The 23,883-nt window shown below is 42.2% G+C and overlaps 1 protein-coding gene across 1 annotated transcript in view; it reads right to left on the bottom strand.

Moving 5' to 3' along the window:
- malrd1 (MAM and LDL receptor class A domain containing 1) overlaps positions 1 to 23,883 on the bottom strand; it is a 351,826-nt gene that overhangs the window by 25,637 nt on the left and 302,306 nt on the right. The window contains exons 30-32 of the mRNA XM_072252046.1: positions 23,374 to 23,652; positions 13,015 to 13,140; positions 7,100 to 7,166 (exon numbers count right to left, since the gene is read on the bottom strand). Of these exons, the coding sequence (XP_072108147.1) occupies positions 7,100 to 7,166; positions 13,015 to 13,140; positions 23,374 to 23,652 (472 nt within the window). The remainder of the gene's footprint in view (positions 1 to 7,099; positions 7,167 to 13,014; positions 13,141 to 23,373; positions 23,653 to 23,883) is intronic.

The following is a 23,883-nucleotide window of genomic DNA, read 5'->3' as shown; positions in this document are numbered from 1 at the left end:
GTTGTAGGGCACCAGCATGCTCAACCAAAGAAGGGTGGTGGAGATGGGGGAAGGGCCGACATGGTCCAGAATTCATATAATAAACATAATAAATGATACAATACTGAACATGTTTCAGGAGCTCACGCCAAGGCTAGTGGCAGAACTGAAGCAATCAGATATCTGGACGGCCTCATTCCCAAACCACTTACTTAAATTCTTCACTCTCTCCAAGCCTGACTGTTGGATTCTGATGTTTTCATTCAAGGTTCTTTCAGAAGTCACGGAAGAGCTATAAAACCTGATGCTTCATGATCGTTTTATTAAACGTTGATAGAACAAAGGAGAATTGAAATGGACAGTGATAGACATCTGCTAAGCAAAAAGACTTATAACCAGAAAGAACTAAGATGGCTATACGACATAGATAAGGAAAATTCTATTCAAATGCATAGATAAGAGTTAGCCATTGAAATATCCTCTATTCAAATAATGCAACACCAAGAGAAGCTTATATATATAGATTATAAGTAACTTTATTAAACACAAGCAAAGATCCAACAACTCTCTCCCTTCTCCTCTTCGCATTTCTATAATATTCTCCAGCCAATCCCCTTACAGGTGACACCAGACTGCAAGACTGAAGATGCTGATGCACTTCCAGCCTCCAGTACAACATAGGATGGGGAGAGATTAGTTGCAAGCGACTTGCAGCTAGGGCAAGCTAGGTAATGGAACATTAGGGTAATCCAGGTAAAATGGTTGCAAGGTCACAGGTATTCTCCAACGGAAGATGAAAATAAGAACTTTGATGGGGGCAATCGTGCAAAGAAAGTTGATCGATCTACTTAGCAAAGTGCTTAAAACCTATCATAAAACCATGTGGAGTTCCCAGAAGCATGGAACAGTCTTGCACTAGTTTAACGAAGGGTTTGGACCCAACATTTCATGGCATTGAAGTTGCAAGTAACTTGTTTCAGCATCACAGACACAGCCTCACTGTGGCATCTTAAAACTGATGCCATAGCTTCACTGGAGTGTGATTGACTGCTGTACTGGAATAGTTCCAGGTCAGCTTACCGCCAGAGAAACTGAAGCAACTGTCCTTCTTTCTGTGCACAGAGGAACTTCTGCAAAGGAGTTTCATGGTTTTACAGACATCCCAACCCCTACCCTCCCTGCACCTTTCCAACTTATTGTCCCTCTTTTCCAAAGTATTCCCATCATTGTCTGTTTTTCAGTCCAGATTTTCAGCATCTGTATTTTTTTAAATTTGAGTTTCATGGTAGTCCAGAAACCTACACTCCAGTGAAACACTGCTGTGTCACTCTCCCTGGGCTATAGAAATGGATCCACGGAGCAGCAATCTTCTCCCCCCTTTCAGGAAATCATCAGTCATCTTCCAGCCCAGCTGTTCTCTATGTCTGGCTGACAGATTACCAGCCCCTGCCACTGTCCACACTGGGGTGATGAAATCTGCACAGTGGTCTTCTGGGGCTAGAAATGGTTGAGGTCATCTGGACTCTCCTCCAATGACACCCTGCTGCAGACGCACAGAAGCGCTACTAATGAGCGGGAGAGAAGGACGCCACCAAAGTTGATTACTTGGTCATAGAGTAAAATATGTTTCAATTTAATTTACAGACTTGGCTTGGAGGTTAAATTGTAAAGGCATCTATTTTCAGCTTGTGACCAAGAGAGTGCTTTTATAGAGCGAAGGTAAGTTAAATAAACAAGATTGGCTGTTGGGTTTACTGAAACTGCATCTGGTGGAGATCTCTGTGAGGCATAACATACAGTGCAACCTGGAGTGCACAGCCTTTAACACCTACTAAACTTTACATAGCCAAGTGACGGAGGATGAAGTGAGGAGACAACCTGGACTGTTTAGCCCCAAGTTTTGCTGCATTTCATAAGCCCTTGATTAACTTATTGACGAGGCTCACCACCTCAATGAAGCTGGAGGCAAAAGAGTGTCAAACCTTATCTCGCAATTTATGGGACGGTACTCCTTTGATTAGAAATTCAGCCCATGTTGTGCTGTATACATATTGGATCAAATATGCAACTTAGGACCAATTTTCATTACTCCAAGGAGCAATTATTTTAAACTTCAGTACATTTGTATCATTAGTAAGTAGCTGAATAAAGGTTTAACATCATATTGGCAGTGGAGTATGAGCCCAATTCCAATCAAGCCCAGATGGAATGTTCTTAAGAGCAAAAGGGGTGATAGAGGGTGCGCCAAGTCCTGTGCGGGGAGAGAATGCATCAGATTCGGAATCAGGTTTATTATCACTGGCATGTGTCATGAAAATTGTTAACTTAGTATCCTCCTGATATAAAATTATACTTCTATCATACTTCTGAGGCATCCCTTTGAAGAATCGACTGCTACACAATTCCTAGCATGGATATAATTGGCAGAGCTCCCAGAGCACACAGTCTACTTATTGGCCCTAAACATCTTCATGGGAGCTGAAGCAGTATTGAATACAAGGGCAGGGGGGTTGCACCAGTGCTTTTGAACATTCGTGAGGCAGCATCTGGTGTAGATATTGGTCTTCTTAATTAAGGAAGGATGGAAACACCCAGGATGTATTTCAAAATAGATTTAATATCTACTTGAAATGGGCAAGTTCTGAAGGAGGGTTGGACAGGCTATGCTTCTATCTACTGAAATTGGGAAGAATAAGTGGCGACTTGAATGAACGATATATAAAATCCCAAGAAGTCTTGGTAGAGTGGATGCTTCCTCTTGTGGGAGAATCTGAAACTAGGAGACATTGGAATTAAGGGATTACCCATGTAGGACAGATACGGGTCCTTTCCTTTTTCTCCAAGAGCTGCAAGTCTTTGGATTTTTGAAGTTGAGTCAATGAATATTTTTTAAGGCAGAAGTAGATAGGCTCTTGGTTAATAAGGGAAGAACGGAATCACCATCAGATCAGCCATGATCTTTCGAGCACTGGCACAGAATGAGGGACCAAGTGGCTGACTCGGGCTTGTTACTTTCCATGTTCATATGTTTGTATGTTGTATGTAAAAATAAAGGCTAAACCAAAATATTCATATTATGGAACCCTGACTCATATTCAAATTAAGGTCCCACTTTAGGTATTGCAGCTAGCATGAACCAACAAGGTATTATAATTTATAACATGGGAAATCCAACAAGGAGTTGTTATTTAAAAGTTAGAAAAAAAATAATTTGTATTGTTCACCTAGAATTCAGAAGATAAATGGACAAAAAACAATACACTGAAGGAAATCCAAAACAGCTTGTGTTATAAGCCAAATTCTTTAAATTTTAAAGGGAAAATTGTCATCACTGAATGAATATTAATGCTGTATACTAATCTTTCTAGGTTCTTTTATAAAAGCATTGTTGATATTGCAGGAAAATGCCAGGGAAATCAGGGCTGACAGAATTTAAAACTTCAAGGGGCCATAGATACACAATCCTTCGGTGATAGGTTTGAAAATAAATTTAACAACAATAATATAATGTGTCATAAGATAAATGGTTCCTACTTTTAGAACTCTGTGTTATTGTTCAAAGAGAAAAAAATATTGAGTCTTAGTTTTTCTATAATGGTGTTTCTACTTATCTGGCACTCTGTTATTCTTCCTCTCTCAATCTTCATCATCCAATTTCATTTTTTCTCCTTTACACTGTCTATCATTCTCTTATGGAACTATTTTAAGCTTACCCGGCTGCAAATGCTGTGTCGTGTCCCAGTCAATGACTAGATTGGACTTTTTCTTTGATATTCTTTATGGAGCCTCACTCACAGAGTATTTAGCAGAGAAGCAGGATTTTTGGTTCACCAAGTCCATGCCAACCACTGAACTCCCACCAAAAATCACCCTGGCACTAATCCCACTTTTGAAAAAAACATTCTCTGCATTTCCATTATCTCCCCCAAGATACTAGCACACACTTACACATTACGTTATTTTACAAAGGCCAATTAGCCTACCAACTCACATCCTTCCGGGATCTGCAGAATATTGGTCTCCCCAAAGGAAACCAACATAGCTACATGGAGAATGTGCCAACAGCACACAGACAGCAAGTTCAAGTTTGAACCCAAGTCATTACAAGCTTTGAGGTAGCCGCTCCACTTGCTCTGCCAGAGTGAAGGTTATCTTTGGTGAGGCTCAATTTCAAATTGAAGTTAGCAGCAGTCTCTGTGAAGCATTTATTCCAGAAATGATAGCAACTTTATGAATTTGGTGGATAAGCATGCAAAAAGGGACAGTAAATTTCTGTTGGTCATTCTATCAGTCTATTCTGCTATTGGACACCACATGAAATCAACTGGCAAATCTGCTTTTGAAGCCTACACCACATTAGACTTGCTTTTAGATCTTGGAGCCATTCATTTCTTTGGATATTTTCTAGCTGCACAGAAGAGGATCTTGTAAGTTTTAAAATTTATATTTATTTATCTATTTAGAAATACAGAGTGCAATAGGTCCTTCCAGTCTGTCGAGCTGTGTCACCCAGCAACCCCCATTTTAACCTTAGCCTAATCACGGAACAACTTACAATGACCAATCAACGTAATAATCTGGAGGTCTTTGGACTGTGGGAGGAAACCAGAGCACCTGGACAAAACCCTTGCATTCCACAGAGAGGATGGACTACAGACGAAGCTGGGATCGAACTCTGAACATCAGCTCCCTGAGCTGTAATAGTATTGCTCCAACTGCTATGCTGCCGTGGCACCACTACTAAGTACTCATTTCTCATCGTCTTCAAATCACATTTCCTCAAGTGACCACCTAGCTCCCTTTTTAAAACCCAGAGTGACTTTGTATCATCCTTCTAAAAGCTGATTTATACTTCTGTGTCAACTCGACGCTGTAAGTACAGCATTGCCGCAAACCCTACGCAGGTCCCTACGCCGTAGCCTGACACGCACCTTTCCCAAAATGTAACTACATTTCGCGGCAACGTAGGCTCAGTAATTGTGATTAGTCCACTTGGTAATATCGCATTTCCTCCTACGCTGCAATAGCTTCCCACTGGGCGACTGAAGGGCAGGGAGGGAACTCTGGCTGCAATGCTTTCCATAAAGCTTTACAGACCTCCGAAATTATGGAGGACACATTTCGCTTTTACGAAAAAAGACGCTCACTTTAAACTTGTTTACCCCGAGAAAGACTACCATGACCATGAAGCCTTGCACGGGCAGGTGTGTGTACATGCGCGACGTGCGCGAAATGCAGAGTGATGCAGGCACACCAACACACAAGTATAAATGCTCACAACGCGTGTAGCCCACTTGTCGCACAAGTATAAAATAGCCTTTACTTGTAAGGCAATGGATTCTGGATAAACAAAAGCACCAAAGCCAGAAATATGCAATGAAAACAAGAAGTGGTCTGTTCATATGCTCAGTAGATCAGGCAGCTTCTGTGGAGAGGGGAACAGAGTTAATGTTGCATGTTGATGCTCTTTCATTCGGACAAGGAAAAGTCAGAAATCAAACATTTTTAAACTTGTAGAGTCGGGTGGGGGAGAATACAAAAGGAGTGCAAGAGCGGTTGATTGACACAGATAGTGGTGGTGCTGGCTAATACAGGGTAGTGAAGACTCGTTATCACATCGGATCTGTCTTGAGGAGATAGGCACTGAAGGAGATGAATGAAAACAGCAGCTGAAAAACTATTTTAGAACTATAAGAACTACGAGATAAAAAGAAACACAGCGTATGCTGGAAATTTAAAAGATGCAGCAGGTCAGGATTTAACATTATGCCATTACTGTCAGCATTAAGCATTTAATGATTCATTCTGTGTAATCCTTCAAGCTGCTACAATACAATTCAACAATGGCATCTTTCTAACCATGTGCAAAATTGCCCGAATATATTCTATTTATTAAAAGCAAGGCCAATCACATTTCACTAATTTCTGGCTTTTTGGACTACTTCCAATTATCAGCAAAAAAAAAGGACGGTCTCATTGATGGTACAATCAAGTGGCACTTATTTAACAAAACCTGTACCCATACACGTAGTTGGGTTTCACCAAGTCACAGACCTCATCACTGTCTTAGTTTAAACATGAACCAAAGAGATGAATTGCAGATGTGAATTGACATCTTGGAAAATCTGGAACTCAATGGCATCAATAAAAAGTGATACCAGAGAAGAGAGCAGGTGCTTGCTGTTTATGTGAAGAGGTGTGAGAGGAGGTTTCCATCAGTATCAATATGGCTTGAAGTCAAGATGTGATCAAGAATAGTGGGCTGCTGCCAACCTAAATAATTGGGAGGAAATTGTTAAAGCGATTGACCTCAAATGCTAGCTCTATTTCTCTCTCCACCGATGCTGACTGTGTAATTGCAATATTTCCTCTTTTTATTTCATATGAGGGAATTGTTGAGAGAGAGGGAATAAAGAGATCGTTATGCAGTGTTGTTGGAAAGATGAACAATCTCCAGCTTGGCTAATAAACCTCTTTCAACATTATTGTCAGCTCTTGCCAGTGAACCCAGTGCTGATCCTCTCCTTTGTGTGTCTGAGTGCGTGTGTGCATGTGTGTAGGGCTGGTGGTAGGAATTGCTCTCTACTTGCTTGCCTTCCATGAGTATGTTAAGAAACTAAGGCCATCTATCCAACTTCTGAATGCAATGAGAGTTGTATATGCAGTGTTGGAATTAAATCTGGCTTCAGAGGATGCATCAGAAGTACTGTAGCTTAAAGTACAATTATTGAGTGGACTCTATTGAAAAACCACAAAGATCCCAAAGATCCCAAAGTAATGTGAGTCTTTCCACCAAATAACAACAAAAAAAAACATCTTAGCGAAGGCTAAAGAATGAGGAAAAAAATTGAGCGGAGTTGTTGGCATAACTCAATGATGTCTGCTTGCAAATTTGTCAAAATGGCCTCTTTCTGAAGTGACATCTGTAACATTATAGCAACACAAGAACACAAACCACAAACATTTGGATTCGTAATGAGAAGAACAGATGGCTTCACAGAATTCTGCAATTTACTTGAGTCTGACAATTTACATAAGTGACACAGGGAGATGAAGGATGAATTTTTATATTTCTTATTAGGCATTTGCAGTATCTTGCAATTACTACACAAACACTTACTTGCACAGTGCAATTCTGTTAACAATGATACATGTTCCTCCATTTCTACAATATGCATTTGGACATTCTGTAACAAGAGAAAGAACTGTCAATGCCAATAATAAACTAATCTCTAGAGCAGGGCTTCTCAACTGGGGTTCCACAAGAGGTTGCTAGGGGTTTTGCGAGAGGTCGTGATTTTGAAAAATAAACATCGTCTTTTGAACTTCACCTGACGCATGATGTTAGGACTCGCAGTGGTGGGCAGTGACCGAGCAGCCTCGTTAGCGGTCTCTCAGCCCAGTGTGGCAGTGCGCTGTAGGAACGTTCTTACTTGGTTGAGTCCATTCTCAGTTTTTGACGTGAAATAGTGGAGGCCGTTAATAACTGGTGAGCGCTGTATTGCACAGTAGGGAGGACAGTAGGCTGATAAGGAGCGTGAAGTGCATTTTCCCAGCATTGTATGGACTCGCCCATCTTCTATCAACCCAGCTTCTATCTCCCAAATTACCTCTCCCCAACTCCTTCCTTACACACCGCCGAGTGATTTATGGGAGCTAACAAACTACTGGTGTGGTAGAAAATTGGAGAGAATTTGTCACACTAAAGAAGTGATTTTAACAGGCTGCAACTTGGCTGCTGGCCCACCATCTTGCTGTTGTTATAAATGTTGCAAAAGGTAGATTGTGTAGGTTAGAAGTGAATTGTATTGCGAAGTTTTTGTATTTTCTTGCAGTTCTCTTGTTTAGTTATTTATTATGCCATTCTTTTCATATTTTATAAAATTGTGTCTTATTAGGCTGTATTTTTATTCATTTTGCTCTGGCATGTGGTTTTTAGTAACTTTACCATTCAATATTGTGAATAAATTTTCACGTTATAAACAGCATTAATTAAAATTAATTACACCTACTTAAGTTAAATCTACCAAGCCTACCTTGAGAAGAGTCATATCCCTTTTTGGCTTAAGACAGTTATTTAACAGAAATTTATTATGTTTTCCTTATGAGTTTTTAAAATATATGAAAGGGAAAGGAAGAGATTAATTTCAAGAAATGTAAGCTAAAGTTAACTACTGTACCTATTTTTTTTACAAGAAAGGTTGGCTAAAAATTCATTCTCTACTCAAGAGAGCATTGAGAATTAGTTTTGGATGATTATATCTACAACTCATTGATCACACTAACATACATTGAGCTGTAGATAGAATAATATTTACCAAGGTGTTCCCTGAGACCTGAAAATTATTTCAAGGTTTCCTCTGGGGCAAATAGGTTGAGAAAGTCTTCTCTTTTTGTATGCAAACTCTGTAAAATATTCCTCATGTCCTTTTAGAAACCGTTGATGTTCCCATACTGTTCCATTTAAGGACCTAAAGCTGTTCCAAGGAGACCCAAGTCAGTGCAGTGTATGTTTTCCTACATTTTTACTTTTAATTGAATGCATTAACTAAATTATCACAATATTATTAAAGCAAATTCAGATTTCTGGATAATGGGGACTTCTTCTGGGGCAGGTGGGAACTGTACAAAAGGGATGAGTTGCACATGAATCCAAGGCAGACCAATATTCTTTCGGACAGATTATTTACTAGAGCTGTTGGGAGTGGTTTAAACTAATATGGCAGGGGGATGGGCACCAGGATGATGGAGATAAGGATGAGCCAGCAGGCTTACAAGTAGATGATGGGTGTAACATGAATGTAAGAAAGGACAAGCCAATGACTGGGTACAAATGAAGTCGGTGCAAAGAGTTCACTTGTACGACAGAGGCAAAATTTATAAGGGCAAAGAATGTAGGACTGAAGGTGGAGTATTTAAATGCGTGTAGCATTCAGAATAAAGAGAATGAACTCATGGCGCAATTAGAGATTGGTTGGTATGACGTTGTGGGCATCTCTGAGTTGTGGCTGAAAAGAGGTCATATTTGGGAGCTTAATATCAAAGGATATACTTTGCATCAACAAGACAGGCAGGAAGGCATAGGCAGTGGTGTGTTTCTGTTGGTAAGAGATGGAATTATATCTTTAGAAAGAGGTGACATAGGGTCAGAGAATTTTGAATCTTTGTGGGTGGCGTTAAGAATTTGCAAGGGTTAAGAAAACCATTATGGGAATCATATATAGGCCTCCAAATAGTAGCCAAGATGTCGGTTTAAGATTACAAAGGGAGTAGGAAAAGGCATATAATAACGGTAATGACACAATTGTAAAGGGGGTCTTCAATATGCAAGGGGTTGGGAATATCAGGTTGGTGTCAGATCGCAAGAGAGAGAATTTGTTGAATGCCTCTGAGATGGCTTCTTAGAGCAGCTTGTGCTTGAGCCTACTCGGGGAAAGGCTATCTGAGATTGAGCATTGTGTAATAACCCAGATCTTATTAGGGAGCTTAGCATAAAGGAACCCTTAGGAGGCAGTGACCATAATATGATTGAATTCATATTGCAGTTTGAGAGGGAGAAACATAACTCAGATGCATCTGTATCACAATGGAATACAGGGAATTACAGAGGTAAGAGAGAGGAGCTTGCCCAGGTGGATTGTAGGAGGCTGCTTGGCAGGGATGACAGCAGAGCAGAGACGGGTGAAGTTTCTGGCAATAGTTCACAAGACACAGGATAGATATGTCTCACAGAGGAAGAAGTTCTCAAATGGCAGGGATCGGCAACCATGGCTGAAAAGGAAGTTAAGGACTACATAAAAGCCAAGGAAAGGGCATATAAAGTAGCAAAAGTAAGTGGGAAGTTGGATGATTAGGAAGCTTTTAAAATCCAACAAAAGGCAACTAAAATGGTATAAGAAGGGAAAATATTAAATAGGAGGGCAAACTAGTCAATAATATAAAGCAGGATACCAAAAGATTTTCAGTTATATAAAGAGTAAAAGGAAGGTGAGAGTTGATATTGGAACACTGGAAAATGATGCTGGTGAGGTGGTAATGCGGGACAAAAAATGGCAGATGAACTTAATGGGTACTTTGCATCAATCTTCACTGTGGAAGACACTAGCAATGTGCCAGAGGTCCGTGAGTGTCATAGAGCAGAAGTGAATGCCATTGCTACTACAAAGGAAAAAGTGCTAGGCAAACTCAAAGGTGTTAAGGTGGATAAGTCATCTGGGTCAAATGGACTACATCCCAGAGTCCTGAGAGGGGTTGCTGAAGAGATAACGGATGCAGTGGTCATGATCTTTCAAGAATTACTTGATTCTGGCATGGTCCCGGAGGACTGTAAGATTGCAAATGTCATTTCACTCTTTAAGAAGGGAGGAAGGCAAAAGGAAGGAAATTATAGGCCAGTTAGCCTAACCCCAATGGTGGAGTCTATTATTAAGGATGAGGCCTCAAGGTACCTGGAAACTAATAAAATAAGTCAAAGTCAGCATGGTTTCTGTAAAGGGAAATCTTGCCTGGCAAATCTGTTAGAGTTCTTCGAGGAAGTAACAAGCAAGGTGGACAAAGGAGAGTCAATAAATGTTATTTACTTGGATCTTCAGACGGCATTTGATAAGGTGCCACACATGGGGCTGCTTAACAAAATAAAATCCCATGGTGTTACAGGAGAGATATTGACATGGATAGTGGAATGGTTGACAGGCAGGAGGCAGCGAGTGGGAATAAAAGGGGCTGGTGACAAGTGGTGTTCCTCAGGGTTCAGTATTGGGACCGCTGCTTTTCACATTGTCAATAATTTAGAAACAGGTTTCCCCCGCTATCCGAAAGTAAAGCATTCCTATGAAACTTTTCGTAAGCCGAAAAGGAGTAAAGCGAAGAAGCAATTACTATTAATTTATATGGGAAAAATTGTTGAGCGTTCCCAGACCCAAAAAATAACCTACCAAATCATACCAAATAACACATACAACCTAAAATAACACTAACATATAGTAAAAGCAGGAATGATATGATATGTTAAATACACATCCTGTATAAAGTAGAAATAATGTATGTACAGTGTAGTTTCATTTACCAGAATCGGAAGACAGCGAGCACACTGGAAGGTTCATGTATTTTTCTATCATACAATTCTTTGTAAGCACTCAAAGCATCCTGCAAACCTGCCCTAAATCTATGTGCCCTTTCAAAATTGTCATACTTTTCTGCAATCATTGCAGCGCTGTCAATCATAGCAAAAATCTCACACAGTTCAAAGCCATGGTGGCTTGATGCTGAGTGTAGTTCCCGGGGAAGGAGCTTGGCAGCACCACTCTTGCTGCTCGGGGTGCGCGCTGCCTCTGTGACGGCTCACTGCAAGCCAAACGCTGAACGCTATTTTCGCTTTTTGCCTTTTTTCATAAAAGCAAAAATCCTGTTCAGATTTCTTTTGGTCAGCGAAAACAGGTACTAACGTAGGTCTTTCGTAAAAGTGAAGTGGCGTAAAGTGAACTTTCGTAAAGCGGGGAATACCTGTAATGGGATTGATGGCTTTGTGGCAAAGTTTGCGGATGATACAAAGATAGGTGGAGTGGTAGATAGTGGTGAGAAAGCAATGTGATTGCAGCAGGAGTTAGACAAATTGGAAGAATGGTGAAAAGGTGGCGGATGGAATACAGTGTTAGGAAATGTATGATAGTGTATTTTGGTAAAAGGAACAGTAGTGCAGAGTATTACCTAAATGGGGAGAGGGTTCAAATATCAGAGTTGCAGAGGGAGTTGGGAGTCCTCATGCAAGACTCCAAAAAGGTTAATTTACAGGTTGAGTCTGTGGTAAAGAAGGCAAATGCAATGTTGGCATGTATTTCAAGGGGAATAGAATATAAAAGCAAGGAGAAAATGTTGAGCCTTTATAAAACATGAATCAGGCTGCACTTGGAGTATTGTCAACAGTTTTGACCCCTATATCTCAGAAAGGATATGTTGCCATTGGAGAGAGGCCAGAGGAGATTCACGAGGATGATTCCGGAATGAAGTTGGTTAATATATGAGGAGCATTTGGCAGCTTTGGGTGTGTACTCACTGGAATTTAGAAGAATGCTGGGAAATCTCATTGAAACCTACCGAATGTTGAAATCTCTTGGTAAGGTGGATGTGATGTTTCCTATGTTGGGGGTATCCAGAAGTAGAGGGCACAGTTTCAAAATTGAGGGGTGACCCTTTAGAACAGGTAAGGGAGAATTATTTTAGCCAGAGAGTAGTAAATCTGTGGAATGCTCTGCCACAGACTGCGGCAGAGGTCAGGTCCTTGGGTATATTTAAAGCCCTGATCGGTCAGGGCATCAAAGGATATGGTGAGAAGGCAGGGTATGGGGTTGAGAGGGATCCTGAGTCAGCCATGATGGAATGGCAGAGCAAACTCGATGGGCTGAATGGCCTAATTCCTCTCCTTTGTCTTACGGTATCACAGGCATTCTCTGGAAACACCCAGCAAGACAAACAGCATCAGTGGCAAGTGAAACAAAGTTAACATTTCAAATGAAACATCTCAGTACCTGACAAGCTAACTCTGTTTTTCTTTCCACAGCACTTTTTAAATTTCTGATTTGCAGGATCGGGAGCTTTTTAGGTAAGGATGCTGAGGTTTTGGAAAAGAAAGAGAAGAGGTTTACCATGATGCTGCCTGGATTAGAGGGTATGAGGTATAAGAAGAGTTTGGATAAAATGATGTTGTTTTCTTGTGAGCGTTGAATGGGAGATTATAAATTTATGAGAGATGTAGATGGAGTAGACAGTCAGAATCTTTCTCTGGGGTGAAGATGTCAAGTACAGAGGACATACTGTACATTCAAAGTGAAGGGGGAGATCTTAACAGAGACTTCATGGGTTGAAGGGTCTGTTCGTGTGTTGTGCTGTTCCATGTTCTACACTAGCCTCCCACCATGATTTAGTGCACCAGTTTGAAAATCACTATTCTCAGTAATTTCTGAGAGAATAATCAAATTTAATATTTATCAAAAAGGGACAAGTTTATAATGAGATAATTTAATAAATTTGCTTTCTCACCTGAGCAACTAGATTCATCTGATTTGAAATCTCTGCAGTCGACGTTACCATCACATCGCTGTGTTACTGGGATACACTCTCCACTGCTCGCACAGAACAAAGAACCATTGAAGCAATGTGTTGCAGCTGAAAGAAAGAAAATTCAAATTAGCCTTTATGGTGGCAGGATAGGTGAAAACTCTTTATTAATATTATAAAAGGAATGTGAAAGCTTCTTTTTGCTGCGTGCTTTGACAGCCCTCTCCACTGTCATCGCAAACAAGAAAGGCTCAATACTGATCCCTCTGGATCACTACTGGTTGTGGACCTCCAGCTTGAATAACACCCTTCCACTCTATCTTTACAATGAAAAGCTGGCCGATCCTGCCAGCCTGGCCAACATCTAACCAAAAATGAAGGTAAAGAATGGTAATCACACCATAGTCATTGGTTATCAGGTTCAACAATTAACTCATTGTGTGTGGGGTGGAGGTTACGAAGCTTTGCTCTGGTTAGAAGAAAACAGAATGGAGTCAAAAGTATAATGGAATCTGCTGCACCACTGTTAATGACCCACAGCAGGAAATAAAGTGTTCCCCTTTTCTCACTTTACCATTATTATATACTGCTATATGTAATAAATACTCCTTGCATCCTGGATGTGAGAGTTTACTCAGCATCAATAATTTTACAGATGTATTTGAAAATGGAGTGTAATGTGCTGTGAGGCTTCACTGCTATTGTAATGGCCTCTCTGTAATGTTTCACTGTAGCAGCAATGTTTGGGTTATGACTAGAGATAACGTGGGCTTTGGATTGTGTGCTATCCTATGAGGGGCATGTTGTCTTTCTTGTGGGTCTTTGAACAGGGATTTCACGGTCCTTTGTCGGCAAGAGATGGAGAGAGAGGACGTGAATGGAAAGAGTTGGTAGACCGGTGGACGGAGTGGACTTGAAGCGAGGTTCCGACAGTCAGCGATGCTCGGAGGTGGTCGATGAGGAATCCATGAACTCCAACGAGCACTTTAGACTGTTTCATTAAAATGGGCCCATTTTCTTTTTATTTTCTTTAATAACCCTATTAGCTTTATGAAGTTCAATCATTAAATAGCATATGGTGTATTGTCTGATATTTTCTGGTTCGGATTTGTAACCAGGCAACATATTACCCAGCACCTACACAAACAAGGTTTCTCAGTTTGGCTGGGCCGGAGGCTGTCTTCACATGCCGGCCGTACCTGAGGGTTATAATTTTGGGGGCTCGTCTGGGTGCTGTATTCTGTTGGATGCTATATGATTGCCCTGAGCATTGAGAGTTGTGTGTTTAAGTCTGTGCTAGTATGGATGCTGTGGGGTACGCCTCCGTGGGGTTATTGGTAACTAATACGTGCGTGTTGAGTGGAGTGCATATTCACACCCTGGATGAATTGTTAATTCTATTTTTGAGTAGGGTTAAAGCTGTTGGCAAAGTTGTGGTTGTAGCATGGAGATTTGATAAAATGGCAGGCTCAGACCTTGTTTTAGTTCAGACTATCACTGACGTAATGGCAGTGGAACTGCCCACTTCTATCGGTGCCCCAGGCGAAGCAGAGTCATGGCCTGTCCATGCTGTCAGGGAGGAGGAGAAGGTAGCGGAGCGGGCCAAGTCACAAGTCGAGCTTCCCATAGCTGAGGGTGGAGACTTGAAAGACAGGGTTCTATCGTTTATGAGGAGAGAGGCTACTGAAGGTGCTGGGCCGCCTGAAAGCTAAAGGGTTAAAACTTTCCCTGGACAAGTGCCAGTTCTGCAAAATGCCTATTAGCTATGTTGGGCACATATGATGGAGTAGCTATTGATCTGGCTAAGATAGAAGCGGTGACCACCTGGCCAAAGCCCCAGACTGGAAGCGCTCTGCGCTTGTTCCTCAAGTTCTGTGGTTACTATCAGAGGTTCATGAAGGTCTATGCAAAAGAGAGTCACACATTGAATAAGCTTCTGTGCGGTTACCCTCCCTTGGGGAAGAAAGGGAGGGGGAAAAAGGACAGGAGGGTGGAGAATATCTAAACCCACCGGAGCCTTTTGGACAGCGGTGGGATGTAAAACGTGAGGAGGCTTTTCAGTCACTGAAGGAGCTGCTGACCCAGGCACCAGTGCTAGCTTTTGCGGACCCCTGATTGCCATATGTACGGCACATGGATGCCAGCCGAGAGGGTTTAGGGGGCGCCCTGTATCAGGACCAGGGCACCAGGTTGAGGACTTTGGTGTTTGTCAGCCAGAGTCTGTCACCCTCCGAGAAAAACTACCCCATGCACAAGTAGGAATTTCTGGCGTTGAAATGAGCGGTGGTGGATAAGCTGAGTGACTATCTCTACGGGGCCAAGTTTGAGGTGAGGACGGACAACAACCCCCTAACTTATATCCTGACCTCAGCGAAACTAGATGCCAGAGGGCATCGGTGGTTGGCAGCGTTCTCTGCCTATGATTTCAGCCTGAAGTACCGGCCGGGAAGCCGGAACATTAATGCTGATGCTTTGTCTCGACGGGTGCATGAGGGACTGGACAGGGACGAGGACTGAGAGAGCGTTCCTACCCCAAAGGTGAAAGCCATATGTCAGTTTGCCTTCACCGTGAGGGCAGAGGGAAAGGAGAGGCAGGACCGAGCAGTGGATCAATTTGGAGCTTCTGATGATGTCATACTCCAAGTTTACTGTAACCTGACTGCTCTGAAGACAATTTGAGTTCTGGGGAAGTGGCAGCTGCTCAGCAAGAGGATTCGGACATCGGTATCATTTGGTCAGCAGTTGTAAGGGGAGACATGGCTCAGGCGGAGAAGACGAAAAACGCTTCGGTGCCTCCATTACTGAAAGAATGGCCTCAGTTGGAGTTGAAGAACCAGATCTTATACTGGGTCACGTCACCCCCGGACCGACCTCGGTGTTGCTATCTGGTTCTGCCGGAGAAGTATCGGAGGATTGCGTTGAAGTTATTTCATGATGATTCTGGCCATTTGGAGTGGAAAATACCTATGGATTGTTCAGAGACTAGTTTTACTGGCCCCGGATGAGGTCAGAGGTCGAAGAGTAGTGCAAGTTGTGCATTCGATGCATACAGTGGAAGACACTGCTTATGCGGGCAGCTCCCTTATCCCACTTGCAGAGCGCAGAGCCCCTGGACTTGGTGTGTATGGATTTCCTGTTAATAGAATCCGATGCCAGCAACTTGGCAGATGTCTTAGTCGTCACAGACCACTCCACCAGATATGCACAGGCTTTTCCTACCAAGGACCAGAGGGCATCTACGGTGGCCAAAATGTTATGGGAGAAGTACAAAGTATTTCATTTATTACGGCCTTCCCAGGTGAATACATAGTGATCAAGGACAGGATTTCGAGAGCAGATTCATCAGTGAGTTACTGGGCATGCTTGGAGTCGAGAAGTCGAGGGCCACGCCTGATCACCCACATGGTGATCCCCGGCCAGAGAGGTTTAGTTAGACCTTGCTAGACATGCTCGGGACCCTGGAGATCAGCAGGAAGAGCAAGTGGAGTCATCATATTGAGCATCTGGTTCACAGTGACAATTGTACATGAAATTATCTATAGGGTACTCGCCATATTATCTGAAGTTTGGACGCGAGGCAAGGTTGCCCATTGACCTTTGTTTTGGGACTGATGAGGGTGACTTACCACTGAAGACTTATCTGAAGTATGTGTCTGACATGAGAAGTGAGTTGAAAAGGGCTTATGAATTAGCTGGGGTCGTGACTGCCCAGCAGAATCAAGGGAATAAGAGAAGGTATGATCAAAAGGTGAGGTTCTCCCAACTCCTGCCAGGAGACCGGGTCCTCATAAGGAACTTGGGGCTACCTGGGAAACATAAGTTGGCTGACCGCTGGGCAGAGGTGCGGGTTGACCCAGAGTCCGACTTGGAGCCTACACCTAGTAAGAGGACTCTGCGAAAATGCGGGGCGACCGCAGGGCCCACAGCAGGAGAGATTAGGCCGTCCCCCATCCCTGAGAGGGATACTGATTCAGAGGATGAAGAACTGGATGTGTGGCATATTGCTGCCTTTCGCTAACTCCACATTGATTGAGGAAGAGACTTCCAGACCTTCTCCCGCTGAGTCAGGTGAGGTGGGGGGAGGAGCTATCTGTGGACAGCCTGGGTTGCAGTGGGACCCTGCAAGGGATGAAGTGGGGCTTGGACACAGGAGAGAGAGGTCCAAATTGCAGATGGACATGAATAATAGTTCGGGGAGGCTTCACCAGAAAGACTGGAAGTATTTCCAGTAGTGTCTGAACCTGAAGAGTTAGGTGAGGGGGTATGGAGGTCTCAGAGAATTAGGAGACCACTAGAGAGGCTGGCCTACATAGCACCAGGGGAGTAGAGTGTGACCTCTACCGTTTTGGGGAGCTATGTCACTGCCTTTTACACCTGGATTGTGCTTTGTGTTTTGCAGGAAGGGTAGGCGAATTATCTCAACATCATGAGGACATGATTAAATTTGATGGGGGGGAGAGTGTAACCTGCTGTGAGGTTTCGCTGCTAACGTAATGGTCTCTCTGTAATGTTTCACTACTAAGGTAATGGTTTCTCTGTAGCAGCAATGTTTGGGTTATGACTAGAGATAATGGTGGTTTTGGAATGTGCATTATCCAATGAGAAGCATGTTGTTCTTTCTTGTGGGTCTGGAGCAGGGATTTCGTGGCCTTTTGTCGGCGAGAGATGAAGAGAGTTGGCAAATGGAAAGAGTTGGTAGACTGGCAGATGGAGTAGACTCAGAGCGAGGTTCCGACGGTCAGCGATGCTCGGAGGAGGTTGATGAGGAATCCGTGAGCTCTAACGTGCACTTTAGACTGTTTCATTAAAATGGGCCCTTTTTCTTTTTATTTTCTTTACTAACCCAATAGTCAGATTAGGGTTTATAAAGTTCAATTGTTAAATAGCATATGGTGTATTGCCTGCTATTTTGTGGTTCAGATCTGTAACCGGGCAACACATCATGCAGCATCCACACAACAAGATTTCTCAGTTTGGCTGGGCCAGAGACTGTCCTCCCCTAAACAAACACATGCTGGCCGAACCTGAGGACTACAGGAGTTTTAAATAATTAGTGTGCATTTTAAATATGAAATGACTAATTATATGATTGATTGTCACTAGAGTGAAGGAAATAATCATAATCATCACTGAATGATGTCACTTTAGTTCTCAAGCCATGAGCAACATGCCTGTGATTTCAATTTAGTTCAGAGCAGATGCAAAGAAAAGCAAACTGCTTTAAAAATAATAATTGGATATGATGTTATTTCTGGGAGAGTGCAGGGTGATAACGCTCTGTCCTCACATATCGTACTACAGCAGCCAGACCTAATAAAAAGGGAAATACGTTAGTAGAAGGATTTCCACACAAAATGGACTGTGCCATTCATTTCAATAACATTAAGAAGAATAAACCTGCCACTGAAGGTAAAATGAAGACAGCCTTTTAAAATACAATCTTGAAACGGTATTATTATTATTTTCATGTTATTCAATGTATCAGTGTTGTTTGTACATGGAGATCTGCATACTTTCGAATTGGAGGAGAGGCTAATCATCCAACTAACCTCAATATAATCCTGTTTCAGTGACACAGTCATATGAAAACCTTGTATTGTCTGCCAACCTGAGTTTCTTATTCTATGGATTTAGTAGTCATAACTTTCAAAATAATAACTTTTCTTTGTAGTTTTTAAAAATGTGTAAAGACAGCTAAAATGAGTTGGTAAATCACTTCTACTGACTGTAACAAAGTAGAAATGGAGAATACTGTGAAGCTGTGAATCCATCCATGACACATTGTTTTATTAGTTTGCTTCACACAATAAACTCTTATTGAAACACAGGAAGAACTCAGCAGGTTAGGTACATCTATGGAAATGAATAAACAGTCTTCATTTCAGGCCGAGACCCTTCTTCAGGACTGGAAAGAAAGGAGGCGAGGACGCCAGAATAAAAAGGTGGTGGTGGGGGGGGGGGAGGAGGATGGCTAGAAAGTGATAGGTGAAGCCAGATTGGTAGCAAGGGTAAAGGGCTCCAAAGGAAGGAATCTGATACCAGAGAAGAGTGGACCATAGGAGAAAAGGAAGGAGGAGATGATAGGCAGGTGAAAAGAGTTAAGAGTCCAGAGAGTAAAATAGAAGAGGGGAGGGCAAGGAAATTTTTTTAGGGGAAGGAGATATCGATGTTCATGCCATCAGGTTGTAGGCTACTCAGATGGAATATAAGGTGTTGCACCCTGAGGGTGGCTTCATCTTGGCATAAGAAGAGGACATGGACTTACATGTTTGAACAGGAATGGGAATCGGAATTAAAATGTTTGGCCACCAGGATGTTTCGCTTTTGGAGGATGGAGTGGAAGTGCTCGAAAAAGCGGTTCTCCCAATTTACAATGGGACTCACCAATATGGAGGAGGCCGTATCAGGAGCACCCGACACAATAGGGGACCCAAACAGATTCACAGGTGAAGTGTTGCCTCACCTGGAAGGATTGTCTGGGGCCCTGAATGGAGGTGAGCGAGGAAGGGAACAGGCAGGTGTAGCAGTTAGGCTGCTTGCAGGGATGAGAGCTGGAAGGGAGATGAGTGCTGGCAGGGATGAATGGACAATAAACTCCTCTAGTATACTCCTGTTACATAGTATTTCACTTCCTTATTTTGGTGCTGTATTGCTTCAACAAGCTTAAAAGAGTTAACACAGATCGTTGGAAGCTTACATTAACATTCCTCTCGCAATCATACTAGTTTTATTACACTCTGCAGCATAATTACATTTTAATGCTAGTGCTTGGTATATCATAAACTATAGTGAAGCAGCATGTAACTGAAATTAAAGTATATTTTGCCTCACCCTTGTGTTACATTATCTGGTGCACCTTTAGAAACAGATTCTGTATGCAAATATAAATTACCATGCTGGATCGGCCTGCTTTGTCAGTGTGCAGTGAGCACCCCGTGCAGACAACTTCCACTCCACCTTCAGTGTCTGGGATCTGGAATACAAAGACTTAGCTGGGCAATTCTACCAGTGCATGACCTGAGTGCTGCTGAAGCTCATATAGTTGACATCAGGATCACCACACAGTTTGACACACATCAGGTAACATAAAATAAAGCCATTGTACACCTTCTTTTGGAGGCAAACAAAAAGAAGGACAGCACCTTCACAGAGTGAATTACCACTATCCCCCATTACCACTACATTTCTCTTCTCCCCCCTCTTGAAAGGCTCCCTGAACTACAGTGCCACAGTTAGGTTGCTCATCGTTCCTACAGCCCCCACTCTCATCCAGGCAGGGAGCAAGAATCTCAGACCTGTTGGACAAGCTCAAGGGCTGAAGCTCCTCCAGCACTGTCTCCTAGAACCCACTATTCACCTCATTCGGAGTCACACCCTCTTGTCCCTGACCATAGACTGAATTTGAGGCAGTTAATCTAATGGCTGTGCCTACCTTCTGAAACAGAGAATCTAGGTAACTCTCCCCCTGTCACAGTGTTTGAAGCTCAGATTCCAGGTCATCAACTTTGAGCCTGAGTTCCTCGAGCAGCCAACACTTGCTGCAGATGTGGTCACCAGGAACCACAATGGGTTCCACCAGCTCACACATCCAGAAACCTGCATGAAAAATCTAGCTGGATCATAGGAACAAAAAATAAATATGAGAGCAGAATTGGACTATTTAGAGATTCCACTCTGCCATTCAATTACGGCTACTTTTTCAACACCACAGATGCTGGACTTGGACCTGGTAGAAAAGTTAATGTAGTGCCAAAACTAATTCAGGCTTATTAATTCTCCCATATATTGAAGGTGCAAGATTGACATTAATGTTCATCTACTCAGCATGGACAAGTTCAGCTGAATGGTCTGTTTCCATTCTGCACTATTCTATGCTTCTATGTTACATTTAATACTGTGGTGCTTGTGAAAAGTTGCAAACACTTTGTTCTAAATAGATAAATAGATCCAGGATTTACATCCTAATTAATGGGATGCTGGAAATCCAAAGCGACACACACTAAATGCTGGGGCATCTCAGCAGTCAAGTTTTCAGGCCGAGACTCTTCTTCAGGACTGAAAAGGAAGGGGGGAGATGCCAGAATAAAAAGGTGAGGGGAGGAGAAGGAGGCTTGCTGGAATGTGATAGGTGAAGCCAGGAGGTCCGGGAAAGGTAAAGGACCAACGGGAACAAGGTGGGGAACCAGAGACATGAAGTTATGGGTGATGAGCAAACAAACTCTTATTGCATACTCCGTGAGGGCACAGGAGAGAAAGAGAAGGTGTAAGTCTGACAGAGGGACAAGGAAAACAAGAGGAGATTAGTCAGTTGACATTAAAGAATCAATGTTGATGCCATCAGGTTGAAGACAACAAAGATGGAATATGAGGTGTTGTTCCTCTAACTGGTGTTCAGCCTCAACTTGGCAGTAGTGGAGACCATGAGAGACAAGGCATTGTGGGAACGTGAGGTGGAATTAAAAGTGTGGGGATCCTGGCTGCTATGGCAGACACAGTGAAGGTACTTGACGATACTTCACGTTAACAAAAAACTGATGGAAGATCTCTGTGAATAGATCAGCAACTGTGGAAGCAAAGGGATGCTCATTGTTTCGGAGAGAAGATAGTCAGTACAGCAAACTTATAGAGCTTGTTATCTTTCCTCTAGACTCAGTCCCAATGCAGGGTCTCTGTCTCAAGCATCAACCATCCTGTTTCCTCTGTAAATGTTGCCTGACCTGCTGACTTCATTCAGCATTTTTTTTTTGCTCTAGATTGCATTATCTGTGTCTTGTGTCTCCACAGATACTTAGTCTTATTTGAACATAAAATATATTGCTGTGTAACATGGCTTATTATAGTATCAGTTTGCTAATCTCTCTGAGTTTATTTATGCTTTTATGATGCCTTAGGTTCTTTTCATAAAATGAAATTTTGTGTTTTTATGTTGGTATTGTTGGTCTACTTATCTATATGAATGACACCATCTGGATACAGCAGAGCGTAATGAATCTGTAATTACAAAGATCCTTCAACAAGATAACAACCTACAGAGCAGGATATGCTTGACAGTCAGTCAAGATCCAGGCTGCTGAGTTCTGAGAAAAAGGGAAAGACACGTATCCAAAAATGAGAGCAATACTATAAGGAGATCTGCTCAAATAATTAACTTTGTTCATAAAGAGTTTAGTTAAAATGGCATTGTCTTAAAGATATTGCTTAGATATTATGACTGGTATCATAATACCAGTTATACTATATAGGGTACCTGTTACTACATGTGCTAGGTTCCATGTGTTATTTGTAGATGTATTGGATCTACTGGAATAGTCTAATAGATGATGTCCATATGCAGCAAAAGATATGACACAGTGCAACAGAAAAGATGCTCTAGAAGTTTTGCTTTACTATCATCATCCCAAATAATTCCCTCCTCACATCTTGTAAGTTTTGTGGACTTATTGAATTGTCAAAGAAATGCTGTTTTGCATCCTCAACCTGTGTAATTCAGCTCTAAGCTAATTAATGTACCTTGGGCATATCACCCACATACCAGTGGAATGTCGTGTTGGCTGGATAAGGAGGACAACAGGGAAGATGGGAGTATCAATCTCCATTGGCTGGCTCATAAAAGTAGAAGTCTTAAAAGATATAAACAACACCCTTGATCTGTAAGCAGCCAAATGACATTTGCCAATGGGCCCTCTCTTTGCTATAAAAGACTGCATAAAAAGGTCCTGGACCAAAGTCCCATTGATATTGAACAAATGGATTTTCATCTTGAGTTTCCCGATATATTATGCCCCTGATAATGCAGCTGAGGCTGAGCATCCTGGATTTCAGGATCGTTAGCTCTCAGCTCTTAATATTCTCCAGGCAAGAAGGAAGGACCTGCATCTCATGCTCTTTTCATGACACAAGTGAAGCAATGGCACAAAATCCAAAGTCACTTTAGCAGCCAACAAGCCAAGGAGACTCTGTGGGTGATGCTTACTTAAATGAGGCAAAATAGGGTGCTCCGTGTCCTATTCATCCAGTACAGGGATCATTTCTATTAGTGAGAAAACTTTGGTTCTGCTGTGTCTACTTGTTTTCATTGTAGCTACAAGTATGTTGAGTTAGTGACAACATTAGTTAAAAAACATAAGAATAGAATAATTGCTTAAGTACGGAGCCTAAAAAGGCAGTTGTAGCCACCACCCAGATGCTGGGTAGGAAAATGTATAGATGGTGTTCAAAGCACTTCAAAGAATCTTTCGCAACCATGATGAATCATATAAAAGTCATTATAAATCTAACTGATATTTCAAATGTCCGATGTGTAAAGTATGATTTCACAAACCACAATCTAATTGTACTTACAGCAGCCAAATTCATCTTCTTTGGAAGGGCAATCTGGGACTGCATCGCACCTGAACAAAGACGGGATACATTCCCCATTGGAACATTGGAATTCTGTATCTTCACATTGATCCTGAGGAGGAAAGGTGCCTGGAATCAGCGTTGAGCAATTAGATTCGTCGCTTCCATCCGCACAATCCTCTTCACCGTCGCAGACCCAGGATTGATAAATGCACATCTGTGTATGCCGGCACTGAAAAGAGACCGGGGAACATGTCGCTGGCAGAGGCACGGGTAATTCTGTGGGAGAGGGAAAAGCAATAAGGAATCACAAGGAGTAATTGCCTTGGGTTTGACTATTTCCCTTATGTTGCATTTTCCAGATAGTCGTGGAAGATAGTAATTAGCATAAACCTGTCACAACACACTTCTGCTAATTTTCATTCCCCTGATTTCAAAGGGGAAAAAAGACTATATTTGGCACATGAACTGATATTGGCTATTTTGTACCATCACCTGGAGTCAAAATAA

This window comes from Mobula birostris, chromosome 3 (assembly GCF_030028105.1).
Source record: "Mobula birostris isolate sMobBir1 chromosome 3, sMobBir1.hap1, whole genome shotgun sequence".
NCBI classification, from domain to species: Eukaryota; Metazoa; Chordata; class Chondrichthyes; order Myliobatiformes; family Myliobatidae; genus Mobula; species Mobula birostris.
Note: the sequence above shows the minus strand (reverse complement) of the source record. Positions and strands in the feature narration are given on the sequence as shown.